At 55.8% G+C, this 19,803-nt stretch overlaps 7 protein-coding genes and 1 non-coding gene across 8 annotated transcripts; 5 read left to right on the top strand and 3 right to left on the bottom strand.

Annotated features, from left to right (window-relative positions):
* Positions 1–426: 426 nt before the first annotated feature.
* Positions 427–1,404, top strand: LY79DRAFT_671200 (uncharacterized protein; the record flags this gene model as incomplete). The annotated part of the gene is made up of 1 exon (XM_060563885.1): positions 427–1,404. One exon carries the CDS (start codon positions 427–429, stop codon positions 1,402–1,404), a length of 978 nt encoding a protein of 325 aa, XP_060412296.1.
* A 1,175-nt stretch (positions 1,405–2,579) lies between these two features.
* On the top strand, positions 2,580–4,179 carry LY79DRAFT_274898 (methyltransferase domain-containing protein). Its single transcript, XM_060552055.1, has 4 exons — positions 2,580–3,102; positions 3,219–3,433; positions 3,502–3,703; positions 3,759–4,179. Exons 1-4 carry the CDS (start codon positions 2,837–2,839, stop codon positions 4,075–4,077), a joined length of 1,002 nt encoding a protein of 333 aa, XP_060412295.1. The 5' UTR covers positions 2,580–2,836; the 3' UTR covers positions 4,078–4,179.
* An 817-nt stretch (positions 4,180–4,996) lies between these two features.
* Positions 4,997–5,896, bottom strand: LY79DRAFT_519228 (quinone oxidoreductase; the record flags this gene model as incomplete). The annotated part of the gene is made up of 3 exons (XM_060555115.1): positions 4,997–5,498; positions 5,563–5,648; positions 5,870–5,896. 3 exons carry the CDS (start codon positions 5,894–5,896, stop codon positions 4,997–4,999), a joined length of 615 nt encoding a protein of 204 aa, XP_060412294.1.
* A 2,171-nt stretch (positions 5,897–8,067) lies between these two features.
* LY79DRAFT_274714 (major facilitator superfamily transporter) lies at positions 8,068–10,044 on the bottom strand. Its single transcript, XM_060552053.1, has one exon. It carries the CDS (start codon positions 9,902–9,904, stop codon positions 8,537–8,539), a length of 1,368 nt encoding a protein of 455 aa, XP_060412293.1. The 5' UTR covers positions 9,905–10,044; the 3' UTR covers positions 8,068–8,536.
* Positions 10,045–11,347: 1,303 nt separating this feature from the next.
* Positions 11,348–11,460, top strand: LY79DRAFT_t177. Its single transcript has one exon. It is a non-coding gene; the product is annotated as a tRNA-Leu (tRNA).
* A 485-nt stretch (positions 11,461–11,945) lies between these two features.
* Positions 11,946–13,289, top strand: LY79DRAFT_274739 (uncharacterized protein). Its single transcript, XM_060552054.1, has 3 exons — positions 11,946–12,572; positions 12,631–13,001; positions 13,073–13,289. The coding sequence occupies exons 1-3, from the start codon at positions 12,236–12,238 to the stop codon at positions 13,235–13,237; spliced, it is 873 nt and encodes a 290-aa protein (XP_060412292.1). The 5' UTR covers positions 11,946–12,235; the 3' UTR covers positions 13,238–13,289.
* Positions 13,290–13,843: 554 nt separating this feature from the next.
* On the top strand, positions 13,844–16,338 carry LY79DRAFT_671195 (translation elongation factor G; the record flags this gene model as incomplete). Its single annotated transcript, XM_060563884.1, has 2 exons — positions 13,844–16,200; positions 16,284–16,338. 2 exons carry the CDS (start codon positions 13,844–13,846, stop codon positions 16,336–16,338), a joined length of 2,412 nt encoding a protein of 803 aa, XP_060412291.1.
* Positions 16,339–16,687: 349 nt separating this feature from the next.
* On the bottom strand, positions 16,688–17,471 carry LY79DRAFT_559178 (uncharacterized protein). The gene has a single exon (XM_060558233.1). It carries the CDS (start codon positions 17,463–17,465, stop codon positions 17,022–17,024), a length of 444 nt encoding a protein of 147 aa, XP_060412290.1. The 5' UTR covers positions 17,466–17,471; the 3' UTR covers positions 16,688–17,021.
* Positions 17,472–19,803: the final 2,332 nt, after the last annotated feature.

Below are 19,803 nucleotides of genomic sequence, written 5' to 3'. Positions count from 1 at the left end.
GGGTGGTGCGTTGAAAGGCAGCGTAATACGGCGCTTGCTCGGTACGTCACTCACTCTATTGAACCAAGATGCACTGTTAGGAGAGAAGGGGAAGGGATCGGTCCCAGAAAAAGAGGAGGAAAGGGTTCGAGTCAAAAGATATGGAGTGAAGGTTGAGGGCATTTTCCCATCCATCCATATGCGTCACAATTTGCCATCTTTCTCATAACCACCAAGAGCGAGGTGCGTCCCAGTCGAACTGGACCAACTCGGTGGGCGGCTTTCAACTTCTTCAAACCCACCAACGACTAAGACAAGGAAGACAATCCGATTCAGGCTGCGAGGAACGCCTGTAAAGAACTATCGACTAGACCCCGACAAGAAGAAGATCTTGACGACAGCCATCGCCGGCCGGCCCACCACCGAACGAAAGGAAAGGGGGGTGAAATGGCATTATTCGAGCCGGCCAGCTGCACCGTCGGGCCCGACGTCCCGGTGGCCAGCGACGGTGGCGTCGCCGGCCGCGGCGTCATCCTCGCGGCCGTCATCACCGCCGGCGTCTCCCTTATACTCAGCATGTCCATCATCATCCACGAAATGTACGGCAATCCCTCGAGGATCCGCCGGAAGCTGCTCAACAGCTACTCGGACCAGCAGCTCCTCATCAGCATCGGCATCTCGTGCGTCGGCCTCGCCAAGGTCCACCAGATGGTCCCTTACCACTTCTTCATCATCTGGATGCTCACCAACATGGCCCTCGCCGTTCACAACGCCACTCTGTTGGCCCTCGCCCGCGACTTCCGCCGCGACTGGGTCCTGCGTTGGCTGCGCCAGATCCTGATGCTGCTGAGCCTGTCCCTCAACACCACCTACGGCGTCTTCATCCTGCGGGGCGTGTCGAGCAACATGCAGGAGTCCAAGCTGCCCGTCGCCTGCGTCTGGATCGTCGGCGACGCTGGCAAGGGCTCGCAGACGGGGCTGAGCTACTTCGGCACCATCGTCGTCATCGCCGCCAACATCCTCGTCTTCCTCCTGGCGAGCTGGTACCTCCACCATAAGAGCTTCCGCTCCACCCGATTGACGCGCATATTCCAGGTCGTTGGCACCTTGGTCATGATGGGATCTGCCATTGGCGCCGCGATCCGTGTCTTGATGGCCTCGGATGCCTGGGGCAACGGACCGGCCTACGAGCTCAGTGACGACGGCGAGAAGCAATGGAACTTCGGTCAGCTGCTGTCGATGCTCGTGCTCATCTTCCCCCTCGTGTCCATGATCGAAATCATCCGCGGCGAGATCGGCGTGAAGGAGTGCGACTTGTCGAGCAACTTGGGTGGCGACACGGAGATGGGCAAATACCGCAGTTCGGCCAACTCGTCGGCCCAGGGGCTCGTCTTCATCGGGGAGCAGAACAACGTGCTCAAGTGAGGGATGGGGGGAAGGTCCTACGCCGTTCGGACCAGACAGCCTCTGCTGCTGATGTTAAATGATTGATGACGGGTGCGGGAAACAGGAATGATACCCATTAGAGGAGACCACGTCGGGAAACGACGATACGGCTCCCATATTGTGGAACGTAATGCTGAGATAACATGTACGTTTTGATCTCGAATTCCAACGGTATGGGGTGCCTAAAGGCCAGGCTTTTATTTTCAGAGAAAGGGCCTGCTGCTGTCCTCCATGCGTGACGCGACTCGTGCAGTGGAACACTGAGGTGCAAATAATACCGGGCACCATGTCCAGCCGTACGGCGAATGTCCCAATCTCTTTTGAGAACCGTATTTGCAAGTGAGCATCTCCGAGACTACTTAACCCCAACACTTGGTAGATACATGAAAGCGTCGAGCGAGGCTGGCTGCCTACAGCGTGGCCGTTGGCTAGGGATGTGGGATGATTGACTCTCGCGTCACCCTGCCGCCACTTGGTGCTCCAGTCCCGTCCCAACGTTGAAACCTTGGACCAAAGTTGGATTAATACAACCTCTGATAGGTAAGTGCCGTATCTCTTTCAGAAAACCCCTCACGTGCGATGGCCGTTAACATCACGCGGCGACCTAATCTACAGACAAGCATACGATACTCGTTGCTGATGGCATTTCCCCCTGGCTAAGCCAAAGGCAGTCTCTTTCCTCATCCCCTCTTCCATTAGAGCGAGCGACGCAGGTGGGTGTCGTTAAGCATGTTTTTGTTCTTGTACAAGTATTTACTTGCACCCTTGTCGTTAACGTCAAACACTATTGGTTTCGGTGGTACACCTATCTCGGGGAGGGCGAGGGCGAGGGCCACAGATCGACGGGCATTACAGAGCAATACCACGTTCTTTTGGATAGACGCATCATGGGGGTAACCTGGCAAAGCCCTGAGAGGTGCTTTCCTACATACCTACTCCTTATTTATACTACTAAAAGCGAGGAAGGCACGTGCACCGCAGGCTTCCCAGGAGATCTCCTGCCCAACTCAGAGAAAGCAAAGCATCGTGCCTGGCCCCAGACCTTCTCGGGTGAGGTGCGCATACGAGTACTTGGTACCTAGGTAGGTACAAATCAAGAAGAATCCTCGTAGCTCCTTCCTGTCTCGACGTTCCAGGATTAAGCAGTCTGAACTTTGCGAACCGTGCCAGCTGGCTCCAGCGTCAGGCGAAACTCTTCTTTCTGCCATCGTCTACCACATCGCTATCAAGACTTCTCGCCGCGACTCTGTCAATGACTACGACGGCAACTTGATTCCCATCTCATTTCTAGTCGACAGCACACGCACACGTACAGCAACGGTACCGAGTCTCGACCTGGACACAAAGCCCGGACAAGGCGCCCGAGTGTAACTCTATCCGCCAAGAAACCCCCACGACAGATAGCACAGCTATGGGGGGCAGCTCGAAGCGCATCTTCCAGTTGCTCTGGCTGGCCGCCGGTCTGCTCTTTGCCTTCGCTTTTCTGCGCTCCATCGGTGCGCACGACCAGGCCAAGAAGTGGGCTTCCAGCCAAGTTGACAGCCTCGTGAACAATAATGGCGGTCGCATCCCAATGCGCGAGTTCCTGATCAACGCCGAGGCAGTATGGGCTAAGACCGTCCAGCAGCGTCATGATACGATTGCTGCCGACTGGGGCGATGCCTCCCACATGCCTTTGTAAGTCGGCTTCTTCAATTCTTCTCGCCCGAGCCCTTCGACACCATGCGTATACTGCGACAGGGTCTTGTCAACAAGACAAAAATATCAGACAACTAACTACCATCCTCTTGCAGCTTCCCCGCCACGAGCGCCTCGAAGTACAAGAAGCACCCTTATTCCATTTGGGACTTCACTCCGGCCTCTTTCAGCTGTCCCCACGAGATGGAACGCGTCGGCCGTTTGGGCGACGGTGGCAAATGGGTTTGCGGCATGTCACGCTATGTCAATTTCCCACGGAACCGCGAGTGTATCATCTACTCTTTCGGCGTCCGCGATGAGTCCAGCTTTGGTGAGTAGCCTGTCACCTGACCTATCACCGTACAAATAAATGGGCGTCTGACTCGTGAATTCTGGAAGAAAACGAAATGCTAAGCCGCACGAAATGCCGCGTTTGGGCATACGACTTTTCCGTTGTCGACTTTGGCGAGCAGCTTGAATCCGGCAACCGCGAAAGAGCCAGCTTTCTTCAGGCCGGTATAGCTGGTAAGACAAACACGACGTTGAAGCCTCCTTTTTACAGCATCAGCGACCTGATGGATATGAACGGCCATGAGTACATGTAAGCGGTTCCTTCGTGGCCGAGGCACACCGACTATTCGCTGACATCATGCCAGTGACATTCTCAAGATGGACATTGAGTTTGCCGAGTTCGAAGCCGTGGAGGGCCTTCATAGGGACTTTCCCATCACTGCTGGTGAGCTCCCGATCGGCCAGCTGATGGTTAAGATCCATTTATTCGGCGGCCTGACAGCCTTCAAATACCTTGACTGGTGGCAACGCCTCGAGTCTCGCGGTCTGCGCCCTACCTGGACCGAGCCCAACCTTCTCGCTGTTACACTGAACTTGGGCAACAAGAACCCGCTGCTCGCCGAATACACCATGATCAACGTCCATGACAGTAACAATATTTTATTCGATGGAAGAGGACTGTAAACATTGCAACAGCGAAACAGATGCCGTATCGAATTTGCCATTAGCGAACGGAGTATTTAGGGTGTGGTGAGTGCTGGGAGCGAAAATTGCATGGTTATCGGCGTTATTTATGAGCCAAAAAATGAACTATAAGATAATTAGACCAAAGCTTCTTGAGAGTTTCCTAGGGGGCTCGATTATATTGATAAACAGATTTTCGTCCGAATGTACAAAGCAAGCAAGCATCTTCTCGGCGTCGACGCACTATTAGTAGCGGTATGGCCGACTTGTCGAAGACCGTCGCGCCACCGGCGAATTGCAGAGTTTGCCAGAAAATGTATACTTGATTCCCCGGCCCCTACGGACTTATCAGGCAATACTCCAATGTTAATTAGGAAATGGATGGCGATCGAGCAAGGTTCCTGGTTTTTTTTTTTTTAACTTGGGGTCAAGGCGGCGTCTTTCTTCTACAGACATGGATGGGCATTGCCAATAAGAAAGATGGTCTCCTCTCCTTTCACAAGTCTCGACTGTCTGCGTCGAGCCGGCAAGCAAATTAGGCGGCATAAAAGCTGCTAGAGACCTTGCAGCATCCAGGTCTCACTGTACTTACTCTGCGTACACACGGCAATCAACAAGACTTCAATGCCTGGGTATTCATGGTAATTGAATTGTCTGAAAGGGTATGTGGTATCAATTTACTGTTTTTTTTTCCAGCGTAGATTTAGCGGCGCAAATGTTTGGTGCAAATCTCATCTCATTGCACCACGCACTTGCTCGGCAAACCGCAAGGTCCCGCTTTAACGTCCTTCTTGTCCAACTCTTGCGGCGTCTTCCGGTCGTCCTTCTTCACCGGCGCCGCCTTATCAGACCCGTTGACCCCGTTGGTCGTCTTCTGCTTCTCCTCCTCTGTCTTGGCCCCGCCTTCGCTACCATGCAGTCAGCCGGAATGCTTGGCGACCGTCTGGTAGAAGGTCTCGCCCTGGATGGTGGCGATCTCGAGCTCCTTGGCGCTGGGCTGGCGAGAGCCGTCGGGGCCGGCAAAGGTGCCGGCACCCCAAGGGCCGCCGCCGTGAACCTCGGAGAGGTCGGTCAACTGGCCGAAGGCCTTGGCATAGCCGAAGGGGACGTAGATGATGCCATGGTGGGCAAAGGTGGACATAGCGGCGAGGGCGGTGGACTCCTGGCCGCCGCCGAGGGAAGCGGTGGAAATGAAGAGGCCGGCCATCTTGCCCCAGAAGCCGCCGGTGCTCCACTGCTTGCCGGTCTTGTCCCAGAACGCCTTCCACTGGGCGGGGAAGTTGCCGTATCTGGTGGGGATGCCGATGAGGAAGGCATCGTAGGCCTCAAGAGTGGCCGGGTCGTCGAGGACGGGGACGTCGGTGGGCTTGGGGGGAGCACCCATCTTGGCGAGAACATCCTCAGGGAGAGTCTCGGCGATCCTGGTTGGTTCCATGTTAGTCTACACATATGCGTGGTTGTTGTCAGGGCAGAAAGGGGACGTACTGGAAAAGGTCGGCAGAACCACCGGCCTTCTCAATGCCCTTCTTCTCGGCCTCGGCCAATTGGCGGATGTGGCCGTACATGGAGTACTGTCAAAGACATGGCGGTTAGCAGAGTGGTCTTCTTGTGCGGGCAGTAGTATCAGGTTTAACAGGGAGCATCTTCAGAGAGTGTTGCTTCATCCGTACGGGAGAAGCAAACCGAATCTCTCTTATAGATACGGCTCGGCCGAGACGGTTGGGAAGGTTGAGCGAAGGAGAAGGGGTAAAGTACAAAAAATGCCGGATTAGATTCAGTGGTGCAAACTTACGTAGACGATGGCGATCTTGGGAGCCATTGTGAGTGGTGGTTGGGTAATGTTGCGGGAAAATAAGGAAGAGAAACTGGGTATCGAGTGTGTAATTTGCAGTGAGGAGTTAAGCAACATGCAAAGATAAAATCGGGGAGGACGGCATGATCTTATATCGAGGCCAACCCAACCCGCAGCTCCAATGGCCCCATCTGGCGTTCATGGGAGCGGAGAAGCGAAGAGAGGGGACTGAGACGGGGGCGTCTTGCATCATCAATGATACGCCGCTTAGGCAGCTTGTCGGGGTGGGGGATCGATTAACGGGCAGAAGAGGACGAAGGTCAGGGACACCCCCTTGAGGATGGGGATGCGGCCGGTTCGAAAGGGATGGAACGACAATGGCTGGCCAACTTCATTAGGTCCATATGCCAAGTGGGATCAGAATCGAGACACATGCCAGGTAGTGTAGCTCAGGTAAGGAGATGTCAGCAAGTCGTCGCGGGGGAGACAACTCCTGCAGGGGAGCTATCCGGTACAGGCAGGCTAGGTACGTGTCTATCTGCCTCTACCGCTTCATTGAGGGAGGGGCATGGTATTAATGCCGAGTCTGGAAAGAGGACGTACCTAGGTACCTAGGGAGGTAGGTACCTAATTATCTACACAAGTACGTTATACTCGACGATGTATGTATTTTTTTCTCTTTCTTTCCATCTCTTCCCCCCTTTGGTACAAGCTATCTAAACAGCAGCAAGAGTAAAGAAGTACATCTGCGCGATGTGTACCTACTCGGATAGTACAGGTAGATCTGAGCGATACTGTTAGCATCTAGGTATGCACGTAGTAGGTGTGCAGCAGCTCTGCAGGTGGAAAAAGGCAGGCAAACAGACATGTCAGATCACAGTTGGCCCCTCCACCTCCCCCGGTCAAGCTGCTGCACTGCGTAGCATAGCATGCGCCAGAAACAAGTCGTCACAACAATGGGTCTGTGGAGCCAAGTCTGGAGAATTCGACGGGTGCTGATTAAGCGCTTAACAACGCATCCGGGGCATGATAGATAAGCCTTACGAATGAATACCTACCTAGTAGTACACATATCGACGCCTCGCCGACTGTCCTGTTTGGGCACCTTCATATGGCATGTGTGGCACCTGTCGAATGCTAGTGCAACGCTACCAGAGAGGTAGTGTACACGATGCGTGAGTACCTACCTACCTAGGTACAGACTAGACTACCTAGGTACAAGTAAGTAGGTTACCTCGCTAGGTAGGTAAGTGTGTGGTTCTAGCTTTAGGCTTTTTGTAAACTGCACGTAGTACGATTATCGAGAGTTTTGGATTTCGGGTTAAACCGAGGGCTGCCGACACAGATCAGACACAATCCTAATCTTCTGCCGCCTTCAGTCCACGCAACAATCGGCATGTATAACAGACGAGACGTCTATGAATTAGGTAGAGTATTCATCTCATCTGTCTGCGGGTTCCAATTCCGAGTTCATGCATGGTCGCTCGATCGACGGCGAACGTCATCTGTGCAATGTGCAATGTGCAATGCGCAAGAGCGATTAGTAGTGACTGACAAATGTACGTACGACACCGTCCCCCACGAAGCTGACAGGTACGGCCATGGCGCCAAGGAGGGAGGGAGGGAGAGTAGGAGCGAGGAGAACCCAAGAACGAATCGGAACTGCTGTAGAAAAACGCAGACCGGCATGGAAAAAGGTAGGCACGTGGGTACGTGGGTACCTAGGTAGGCACGTGGGTAGATGAGTACCTAGGTACACAGCAATCTTGTCGTCGTCTCCTTCCTTTCGTCCCATCAAGCTTGCCGGTGCCGATTCTCCCTGCTTCCCCCAGATGGTTTCTCCCACCTTCCGCTGTCAAACGGGCACTGCTCTGCACAATGAATCGCAATGTGCAAACGCGATCGACTGTCAAGCCCGGATCAACAGGTGGTGGTGGATGTAGTGGGGCTCGTCCCACTATACCAAGGTACCTGGTTGACCTCGCGCCTGAGTTAAGCGTTTATTTTGTAGGTACGGATACCGTAGTGTAGTTTAGGTGAGCTACGTCCAAAACATGATCCAAGGATGAATCAGCAACACGCACATGGATGGGGACCGGGGTGCCAACCCTTGCCCATCACCGCAATTAACTCCTGCATCCGGAGCGCCCCTATCCGTCTCTGACTCGCGCAAGCTCCCAGTGAGGGCAACATGCGAAGTTGCATCATCGGGTCTGGAAATTGAGACGACAACGGCACGCCTCTACGACGGTTTGTATGTCTACCTGGTTGATTGACGCAGAAACTGTACAGTGCACAACCCAAACAGACTCTTTCTTCCTTACCCCGCTGCACTGGTGGTATAAGTCGGAAATGCTTCTCCAAGCATCGACCTCGCGAGACTCTTAACAAAAAACCCACCTTTCGGTTGGCCACCGTGGGCCTATCTGTTATTCCAAGGCATTCTTATCCCAGAGATGACTTCATCAGGCTGTAGATCTTTCAAGCATTTGGCCCGGCATCTTCATTGCTGGCGCACCATGCACTGCAAATCTTCACTTTCAGTAGACCAAGACTAACGACTTGTTTCCAGGGAAGGGGCACATATCATCCATGGCCGGAAAGGCCGTTGCTTCCCATTCTAAATTCGGTAGGCATTACATACATCGTACATGCATCCTCGCATCCTTAGTCCTTTAGACTCCGAGCCGTCTTCAACTGGAAGATCTTTGCCAAAGTCAGACACATCGAGCCGACCGTCAAAGCCGCGGCGCCGTACCCGATCATGGACTGCCACGCCACCTCGCCGTAGTCGCCCAGAATGGCACCGGCAATCGGCGTCCCGACGAGGATGGCAATACCCGCGATGAAGTTCATCATGCCCATGCGCGTCCCCACGCGGCTCAGGTCCGGCGAGAGGCTGACAACGACGGTCGGCGAGATGCTCACCAAGCCGCCGGAGAAGAGGCCGTACAGGATAGCGAAGACGATGAGACCCGCCATGTTGCGGATCCCCAGCCATGCGAACATGAGGATCGCCGAGCCCGCGGCGACGGCGATGTGCATGTACAGCGCACCGACCTTGTCTGCCAGGTAGTTGGGTATCACACGGCCCGGGATGCTCCCGGCGCTGAGGAGAGTGACAAAGTAGGCCGAAAAATCGGATGAGCCAATACCATGGTTGACGGCGAAGAGTTGGATGTAAAAGTACGGCACATACATGGCTAGGAACGCGATGAAAGAACCCACCACGACGAGCGTGAAGGCCGGGTCGCGCAAGGCCGTTTGGTCAACAAGCGAGCGCTTGTGGCCCGAGGGCGGGAGGCGAGTGTGCATCGTGACGGCAGGGATGACGGAGAGGCCCAGTAGGATGAAGGCGATGATGCGGGTGGCCCAGCCGAAGCCGATCTTGGGCTCGAGGTGGCCGAAGAGGATCGGGAAGGTCATGCCCGCGATGGGCGAACCCGTCGCAGCAATGCCCATGACGAGGGCGCGCCGCTTGTCAAAGTACTGACTGAGGATCGCGGTGGAGGGGAGGAAGACCAGACCGCAGCCGACGCCGACGCACACGCCCTGCGCGAGGAGGACCTGCCAGTAAGCGGTGCAGAGGGACGTCATGAACATGCCCAAGAGGATCAGGAACATGCCGGCCCAGAGAAGCTCGCGGAAGTATCCAGCGTCGTAAAGGGGTCCGGAGATGGGCCCGACCATCATCAGGAGGGCACCCTGCAGGGAGCCGATCCAGGAGATTGCCGAGGGGGCGACGTCATGGAGGGTGCGCTCGTAGTAGGTCTGGTAGACGCCGAAGGCGTTGACGAGGCCCCAGGTTTGCGCGAGGATGACCCAGGAGCCGAGGACCTGGAACCAGGCCTCGAGGCCGCCGTCGGGGACAGGGCCCGGAGCGGAGGGTTTTGACGGTTGCTGGGCGGTGTCGGTGGCGGCTCGACTTTCTGGGTCGACGGCGGCGGGGGTGAGGGATGTTTCGGAGGGCGTGCGCGAGCGAGAGCCCGGCACCGAGCCGGATTTCTCGCCCGCGACGGAGGTTCGGGCCGTCATGATGCAGGTTCGTGTGATTGTATGGATGAGGAGGCACTCAAGTTTTATGGCCTTGCTGGCTATAAGGAACTCCCCGTCGTCGGTGGCAATATCTTTGTTTGTTGGCCTGGCAGATCTATCTCGTCCCAGCTACGTCAAATACCGAGCTTCGATTGGCGTAACTAAAGGTCAGAAATTGCTGCGCAATGAATGAAAAGGATTAGACATTAAGTATTGTCCGTCATAGAAATCTTGTGAGGGAAACGAGGCGTCTCGTTTTTCCCACGCAACAGAACAGAGCAATCCAGAAGGATTTGAACTAGAAAAGAGCGGAATGGTTCAAGAAACCCACCGAGAACGGCGACGGCTCAGGGTGTGGACGACCCTCTCGGATATAAAAACCGGGCGAGCACATCCACGATAGACGGTGAGGAGGGGAGGCGGCTGAGAATGAATGACCCAGATTGCACCACCAGGGTCCACTCTTTCGCACCCCTCTATTTTACATAGTATCCGTAGATTGGAGGACACGAGGAAGAACACTGGCTGGGGGGGGAGGGGGGCAAAGAGAGAAAAGTTCTTTTGCGAATTTGTCTGCTTATCAGAGGTAGGGATCCGCCACCTGACTGGGCCCGGTTGGACGGCATGTGGGCGGGACGGTTACGTAGGAGGGGATCCAATGATGTCTGATCTGCCAAGGGTTTTTTTTTTTGCATTTGACTTTTGCTTGCGGGCGACGAGCAAAGCAGACGCGGCGAACGGGATCTACAGCAGCAGCGCATTGGGGAGGATGAGAAGGGTTTCAACGGCACCTGGCGTATCAACGAGAGGGAAAAAAGCCACAATATGCGTCGATAGAGCAAGATTGCCGATGTCAACTCCCGCGCTGGAGTCGACTCCGCCGTTGGTGACTCCCACCGGGCGTACTGGGCCTGAAGTCTAATATTTCGAGGGCAGAGTGGACCGATTCTTTGTCGTCGACAACGATAGCGGTCCGATTCTGAGCTGAGCCGATGAAAGGGGGTGTCGGCATGTGTAGCGGTATTCGCCGAGGTCGGGATCCACTCCGAGGCAAGACAGGCTGTTAGACGCGATGGGGAGATAAGGCGTTCGGGCAGTTTCCTTGATAGTCTCTTCTTGTTGGCCCATGATAAGCACCGCCGACGTGTTGAATCAGGTGTCAGTCATCTCGAAGAGAGATTTAGGGAGTAAGAGAGAGAGAGGACAAAGAGCAAAGCTGGCAAGCCATCTTGAGTATTGTTTCTCGATACCTAAGTTTAGCAAGGCGACTGTGGAATAAGGTCGGAAGACTGACAAGGGTGGCGGACTGTCGATCCCTAGAGTCAAACTATAGCTTAATTATCTTTGTGCCATTGTGTCGGCGTGCTTCGTAAGGTTGGGATACGTGTGGTGTCATCTGCTTAGGGTTCTTGTTTCGATATCCAGCAGTAACAATCATCAATCGGCAACTTGGCCGAGCGGTCTAAGGCGCCAGACTCAAGCGTAAGCTTCACCCGTCTCAACGGATGAGTATTCTGGTCTCGAAAGAGGCGTGAGTTCGAATCTCACAGTTGTCAATTTTGTTTTGTTCGCAGGAGCAGCCGCCTTTCTCTTCTCGTTGGGCATTCCGCCAGGTACTTTTGCTGTGCCTCGTGTTCCTACGCCACTGGAACAATCGTTTTGTGACCCTGTTGCGTAGCTGGCTGGTTAGCGTAGAAAATCCTCGCAACTCGTCACTAGGTATTCGACGAAATAAACCTTCGCTGTTCATCCCATCTCGAGTTCAGACTCACAATTAATTCCAGCTCGCCACGAAGACAGCCCGAAAGCTACCGAATGCTATATGCGAACGCGCGACATCGACTCCATGGCCTTCTCGCCAAGCCTGGGCGGCCGATGATGTACATAGGTACCCGAGAAGGGCCTGTACGGCCTACGGTCCCAAACACGGCCCTGTGCTCCGCCAATCTCAGACACGGAGTGTCGGATCTCACCAGATCACCACTGCCGCCATGCGACGCTGCCGCTCTACTGCGTAGGGATTAGCTGTTGCTGTTTCACATCGACTCGTCCAGGCCCATGATGTCGCCCTCCTGTTTTACCGGCCTACGTAGTAGGTGGCTCTCCGTAGTATGTAGCATACGCAATACGGTGTTTCCTATCTGCTTTTCATTTGTACATACTGATGTTTGATTGTTTTATCAATCCGAAGCCTGGCTGGTTCCCATTTCGGCCCCTCTTCTTGTTTGCTTTACATGAAAACTCGTAGAGTGAGAGTCGGAGCAGAGACCTGTTAGGTTTTATAGCCAATCGCATCTCAAATCACACGCAACGAGGCCCAGAGCCGACGCCATGAAGCCTGGTGCCATGCCATACTCCGACGTTCGCCGCGAGGCTCAAATCCACGATGATCCCTCTATGACCGACGTCAGCGTATCGCTCCTCAGCGACGACGGCGAAGGCAAGCAGTGGAACAGGGCAGATCTCGAAGATGGGACACGGACGACGCAGCCGAGCCGATGCGCGAGGGCCCTTGGCTTCTTTCCTCGCTGGCGCGGACTCATCGATACGCTTATGCTGGTCATCATTCTTGGTCTGCTTCTCGAGCGGAGGGCGGGCCTGCAGTCAACAGCACCCCGTGATAAACGTCTCGAACCCGTGGGCGACCTCACAGGATTCGCGCCAGAGTGTGAGTAACGCTGTTCCTCCCTGCCCGGTTGACCGCGTGACATGCTGACACGGCGCAGTCAATCAGCAAATAACCACGTTCCACCCGACGACGGACTTCGTCCCCGACGACCCGAAGAAGTTCTTCACCGACGCCTCGATCAAGGAGAAATGGCTTTCCATCGTGCCCAGGGGCCTGGGCTACGTCGTCATGAACGACACCAAGGCCCATGACAACCTGCCCGTCCCGCTGCCCGAGTTCACGCCGCGCACGGTCTTCACGACGTCCATGACGCACCAGCTGCACTGTCTCTACGCGATCCTCGAGAGCTACGCGGGGCTCGCCGTCAACGGCAGCGGCGCCGTCGACATGCACTCGCACATCCCCGAGGGTGCCCAGGGCGCCGAGGAGCCGTGGCATTTGCAGCACTGCTTCGAGTACCTCCGACAGGTAAGTGGTGGCGATGGGGTTTTCCCATCGATCTGGCTCCCATGAAGCTGACATATCCTCCCCTCCCGCAGGCCATCATGTGCGCAGGCGACGTTGCGCTGGAGGGCACACAGACGACGTTCCCTCCGGGTTGGACGGGTAGCGACGGTTGGGACGCGAAGCACGTTTGCAAAGACTACAAGCAGGTCTACGATTATCTCGACAAGAACCGGGCGCTGGACGATCACTGGATCTAAGCAAAGTCGGAGAGCTTTGTAATTTTGCGTACGGCGTTCAGGAGGGGTATATATCCATTTGCGCAGCAGAGAACTGAGATTCGTTGGCAACATAAGACCAATACTACCTACCCATGTAATGAAAAATTTCGCACAGAGCCGTTTCATTAAGGGCTTGCCTGCTTCTCCCCAACGCTCTGCGAGCGACGGATTGAATGAAAGTCTCTATAAATGTGCTTATGAGCTTGCTGGAACAGACGAGAATTCAGGTCACTTGTGGAAGTTGAGATGACATATTATGTAAACTAGCTCCCATGTCTCATGGCGATGTCCTCCCCAACAAGTTGTACGCCATCAAACCGTCCGGTGTAATCCCGCTTCCGCGATTCGCCCACATCCGGGGTTGCCCCACTCCTCCACGAAAACACGTGCCTTCGCGGCGGCGCGAAACCGGACCCATGTCCAAAAAAAAAAGTTTCGCCGAGTGAGGGAGATGGAAAAAACGAGCCCCGTACCAGACAGACACCATCGTGTCCCTAATGGATCCCGGCTCCCTTTTCTCGTGATCCCACCCATTCTTTCCATTTCCTTTTGACTTCGTTTCCGGTCCGTGAAACATTGGTCACGATGAGGGCTCCGAGGGCCGTCAGAGTGCCGAATGGCGGGCTTTTCAGCGGCGCAAGGCCCCAAGGCCGGCATGCGCGACACTTCGGCTTCGCCGCCAGCGTGAAGCCTTCGACAACCCCTTCGATGACGACGGCTGCGATGTGGAAGATGGGACAGACGGCCAGACGCACCCTCACGACGACTACCGCGGTCAGGTCCGCCGGGGCCGCCGCCGAGGCCCTGAAGCTGGCTCAGGAGAACGCCTCCGCCCTCACCCCCGAGCTCGTCGCCGCCAAGATGAGCCCCGAGGAGGCGCACCGCCTGTCGCGCGTGCGCAACATCGGTATCGCCGCCCACATTGACAGCGGAAAGACGACGGCCACCGAGCGAGTGCTGTTCTACTCGGGCCGCATCAAGGCGATCCACGAGGTCCGCGGCAAGGACTCGGTCGGCGCCAAGATGGACTCGATGGAGCTCGAAAGAGAAAAGGGCATCACCATCCAGTCGGCGGCCACCTTCGCCGACTGGAAGAAGACGGAGAACGGAAAGGAGGAAACCTACCACATCAACATCATCGACACCCCCGGCCATATCGACTTCACCATCGAGGTCGAGCGAGCCCTGCGCGTGCTCGACGGCGCCGTCATGATCCTGTGCGCCGTCTCGGGCGTCCAGAGTCAGACCATCACCGTCGACCGTCAGATGAAGCGCTACAACGTCCCCCGCATCAGCTTTGTGAACAAGATGGACCGCATGGGTGCCAACCCCTGGAAGGCCGTCGAGCAGATCAACAAGAAGCTCAAGATTCCCGCCGCCGCCATCCAGGTGCCCATCGGGGCCGAGAACGAGTTCGAGGGCGTCATCGACCTGATTGAGAAGAAGGCCTACTACTTCGAGGGCCCCCGCGGCACCGTCGTCAGGACCACCGACGTCCTCCCCGGCGGCTACCACGACCTCGTCGAGGAGAAGCGCCAGGAGCTCATCGAGAAGCTCGCCGACGTCGACGACGAGATGGCCGAGCTGTTCCTCGACGAGCAGGTCCCGACCAACGCCCAGATTAAGGCCGCCATCCGCCGCTCCACCATCGCCCTCAAGTTCTCCCCCGTCATGATGGGCTCCGCCCTCGCCGACAAGGGCATTCAGCCCGTGCTCGACGCCGTCTGCGACTACCTCCCGAACCCGGGTGAGGTCGAGAACAAGGCGCTCGACAAGAAGCGCGACGAGGCCACCGTCAAGCTGGTACCCTACAACTCGCTCCCCTTCGTCGGCCTCGCCTTCAAGCTCGAGGAGAACAACTACGGCCAGCTCACCTACATCCGCGTCTACCAGGGCAAGCTCCGCAAGGGCACCTACCTCTTCAACTCCCGCACCGACAAGAAGGTCCGCATCCCCCGCATCGTGCGCATGCACTCCAACGAGATGGAGGACGTCAGCGAGGTCGGCGCCGGCGAGATCTGCGCCGTCTTCGGCGTCGACTGCGCCTCGGGCGACACCTTCACCGACGGCAACCTGCCCTACACCATGTCCTCCATGTTCGTCCCCGACGCCGTCATGTCGCTGTCCATCAAGCCCAAGCGCACCAGCGACGCCGACAACTTCTCCAAGGCCATGAACCGCTTCCAGCGCGAGGACCCGACCTTCCGCCTGCACGTCGACGAGGAGTCGGAGGAGACCATCATCTCGGGCATGGGCGAGCTCCACCTCGAGATCTACGTCGAGCGCCTCCGCCGCGAGTACAAGGTCGACTGCGAGACCGGCAAGCCCCGCGTCGCCTACCGCGAGACCATCTCCCACAAGACCCCGTACGACTTCCTCCTCAAGCGCCAGAGCGGCGGCCCCGGCGACTACGCCCGCGTCGCCGGCTGGATCGAGCCCTACGAGGACCCGGAGAAGAACATCTTCGAGACCCAGGTCGTCGGCGGCACCATCCCCGACAAGTACATCACCGCCTGCGCCAAGGGCTTCGAAGAGGCCACCAACAAGGGCCCGCTCCTCGGCCACAAGGTCATCGGCGCCAAGATGGTCATCAACGACGGCTCCACCCACGTCACCGACTCGTCCGACTTCGCCTTCAACCTGGCCACCCAGATGGCCTTCCGCAAGGCCTTCAACGAGGCCGGCGGCCAGGTCCTCGAGCCCCTCATGAAGACCACCATCACGGCCCCCAACGAGTTCCAGGGCAACATCATCATGCTCATGAACAAGCGCAACGCCACCATCCACGACACCGAGGTCGGCATCGAGGACTTCACCCTCATCTGCGACTGCAGTCTCAACGCCATGTTCGGCTTCAGCTCCCAGCTCCGCGCCGCCACCCAGGGCAAGGGCGAGTTCAACATGGAGTTCAGCCACTACGCCCCGGCCCCCCCTCACCTCCAGTACGTCTTCCCCCTCCTCCTCCTCTCGTCCCTCCCCTTTTCGCCATGTGTTTCCTTGTTCTCTTTGCTGACAACCCCTACAGAAAGGAGCTCTGCGCCGCCTACGAGAAGGAGCTGGATGCCAAGCGCACCAAATAAGCCACGAAACGCCAGTCTCCATTGTAGAGGGGAAGAAGAAAGAAAGAAAAAAAAAGGTCTTCTCTTCGTACGCCAAAAACCGTGGCACAAACTATGGCACCGAGTGTCGTGTATCAACACCGAACCCGCCCCGTCCGAGGCGAGACGGGCCGTGGTCGTACGCCGCCTGTTTGGGCAGGCGTACTATTGTACATGTATATCTAATGTCATGTCTGGATTTGCTTTATAGTAGTCTGGACGTGGGAAGAAACATCGCCTTCCGGCCACCTTGTACGAGAACGGGTCAAGGGTTTATAGGGAAGCATGCGATTCATGATAGAAAAATAGACTTTCGAACAAGAATACAAACCTCGTCTTCTCTCTCCATCTTTTCTTCTTCTTTTTTTGCACTCTGCGTTCCCTCGGGTCGTTGTCTATGCTAGTCCAGCGTGTTCAGATGTGACTGGCATACGGACCCTGCCAGCGCTTCGGTTCAGCTTCCGTTCGGACTTGCTTTCCATTGCCCCCCCCCTTTTTCCCCCCTCACGCGACCCAACGGATCAGTTTTCTTGACGGCTGCGTAGAGCGCCTTCTCGGAACTCTTGGCCGCGGCCGAGCTGGATCTCTCGGCGGTATGCCAGTAATACGGCGAATCCGGGCACGCGGGAACAGTCAAAAGCGCGTCTGTCGTCCCCCACCCAACCCTATTTGTCAGTGCCGTCTTCCCATCGACTACAGTCTCTGCCCCCTCCCGTCTGTCTGCACTTACAGGCCACGCCGGGAAGCCATCCTGACAGAGTCAGCGCCACCGTAAGCCAAACCCTCGCATTCAGTTCGCGGTCTACGCGGTAGACAGCCACGGGCGGGCAAACGATGGCGACGAAGATGCCCTTAGGACAGCGTCGCGGGATGGGGCGTCCCGGTTGTCGGGGTAGGCTGATTTCGAAGCGGACCGGGCTGTCGGACCCGGAGGCGGTGGATTTCCCCGAGGAAGGGGGCCCGCTACGGAGGTTGGCGCGGAGGAGGCGGGTTAGGCTGGATTGGGTGTCGGACCAAAGGGTGCGGAGACTTAGGGACTTGCTTGCATTGCTTGGTGATGAGGGTGTTTCTGTAGAGGAGGGCGACTTGCTCACTGTAGCAGGGGGCATTGGGTGAGGGATTGCACTAGGATATGATAGACTGGATAGTAGGTCTCGATGAAAAGGGCGCACAGCCGGCGATGCTATGAAATGGGGGAGGGGGTCGTCTGTTTGGACTCTCTCAGGCGCCGTCGAACATCCAAGGCATGTACCTATCATCCTTGTGCAGGAAGGTGCTGTTTCTCACCATGATTGAGCATGGCAAAAGGCAAGTACAGGTAGGTGAGAAACATGTGCTTTTCATAGTACTCCGTACCTACGGTAGGTATTCCACAGCATGTATCAGCACTGGTGCTCTGCGCCATTGGGTCAAGTCACGATTATACTGGAATACGCAGCACAGTCAGAGACGTGCTCATGGTAGACAAGATTCGTTCTCGCGTCGTCGAACCGTAGTTCTTTAGTTTTGGGGAGGGGGGGGGGAGGAAGGCCTTCGCTCTCGACGCGCGTGGTCAGCCCTGAAATGACTTGGAGCCACGTCGCCGTGTCTCCCCTTGAGTGGCTGGCAGCATTGACCGGGTGGGCGAGCCACAATTCTTCACACCAGTGGGTGACGGGGTTATTATAGTATGGACCCTGAGAGGGAAATAAATTATGGACAAGGCTCCGAGGAACTGACTGCTGCCGGTTCGCCGCCCAAGAAGAGCCCGACGAGGGTGATTGGTCTCCCCACATTCTACGTAAAGCAAGTATAGATGGTAGGTAAGTAGTTAGTATTATTCATGATAGGTTGTATCCGTAGATATAAGAAAGAAAGGGAAAGGGAAAAAAAAACGGGTTTGAGGGTCCTTTTCCCCTGCAGGCTGGTCCTTGGGGAAGAGCTTCCAGAAAGACGGGAGCTTCCTCGGCCCCCTCGGCCCCCATTGGCTGTTTGATAGTGGTGAAGTGGAAGAGGAGAAGGGGAAGGGATGGGGGGGCGTCGTGTTCCGGATACACGTCCAGACCATTTTGAAGCTTGAGAAATTGGCGAGGTGGGGGCAGGACTTCCAGTTGCTAGAGCAGCAGAAAGTTTCGTAAGCAGCCATAAGACAGTCTCACCCAAGTAAACAAAACAATGCTGTTAAAATAATCATAGTAAAAATTTAATGCCGCGCTCTCTCTTCTTTGATCCGAATAATGCATTGTGTTTCTGGATAAGGCCCTGAACTAGCTCTTTAGCCCAAGCGGCCGGCCATTGTAAGCGGCAAAAGGCGGTAAGGTACGGAGTAAGCCAGGCCGGATGGAGGTACCTCCTTACACTATGATGCACAAATACGGATAAGTACTTGCAGAGGTGCTCTGAAACATGAGACCGTGCATAAGGTAGATACCTAGGTGGATAGGCAGGTAGGTACTCCGTACTCGGTAGGTATCTGACTTATGTGGGCAGCTTCCACTTTTTTCTTCTTCTTTCGGTAGCTGCTAGCGTTTGCTACGATCGTGGGGGGGGAAGAAAGAAAAGGAAAAAAAAAACTTATTCATGTGGATTTGATGACCGTTGCAAAGGACAAAGGAAAGAGGACATGACAAAACCACATCAGCCACGGCGCAACGGGGCAATAGGCAACGGTCAAAAGGTCCGGATCGTCCGTCGTCGCGCCTCGGTCGGCTAGCACGTTCCGACGTCTTCTCGCTGGCTATCTTTCCCGTGTCTCCTCAACCCGGTCATGCCCCGAGCACTCACTGGCAGAGCTGCTAAGCTGATGAGGTATGTACGGAGTACTACTATCTAAGGTCATTACGAGCGGGCGTTGTCTTTTTCTCCCCTTGGCTTTGGGGGTTTGGGAGTTTTGGGGGCTTGGGGACCAGTCATTAATTAGCCCCGGCCTTGTCTCTAGATTGACAAGGCAGAGAGACAGAGAGAGAGAGAAGCCGGGAAAAGGGGTAATGAGACGCCCGGGGCCTATCACCACCCACCCAAAATCGACGAGCACAGAGTCACTCGCCCAGACTGCACCAGTTCACGTCACGTCGCGTCATGTCACGTCACGTCCAAGCCTGTCGAGACTTTGGAGAAAGTCGAGACAATAGAGGGCAACAAAGGCCAACCCCCGGTCCGTCAATGAATGAGCTTCTTGCAGAATCATGTGAGGAAATCAAACGACAACCCTTGGCCAATCAATGCAACTTCCACTTGGGAGCCCCTGTCGGCGATTTCGACAAGCGAGACGAAGGGATGGGGCGGGAATGTCCCGTAGCATCTGGCTGAAGAGGCGCACCTCTATTAGTGTCACTTACACAAGCTTTGCTACACTAGGTCGGTAGCTAGATAGTAGTAGTAGGTAGGTAGGTGAGTGGAATGTGTACGCTAGATGCATACAGGTACGGGTACGGATATAACCATCTCCCACCTCCCCCTCGCCCCCAC

The sequence above is a fragment of the Colletotrichum navitas genome (assembly GCF_030913465.1).
Source record: "Colletotrichum navitas strain CBS 125086 chromosome Unknown LY79scaffold_46, whole genome shotgun sequence".
Lineage (NCBI taxonomy): Eukaryota > Fungi > Ascomycota > Sordariomycetes > Glomerellales > Glomerellaceae > Colletotrichum > Colletotrichum navitas.
The sequence above is the reverse complement of the archived record's forward strand: the minus strand, read 5'-3'. Positions and strand labels throughout refer to the sequence as shown.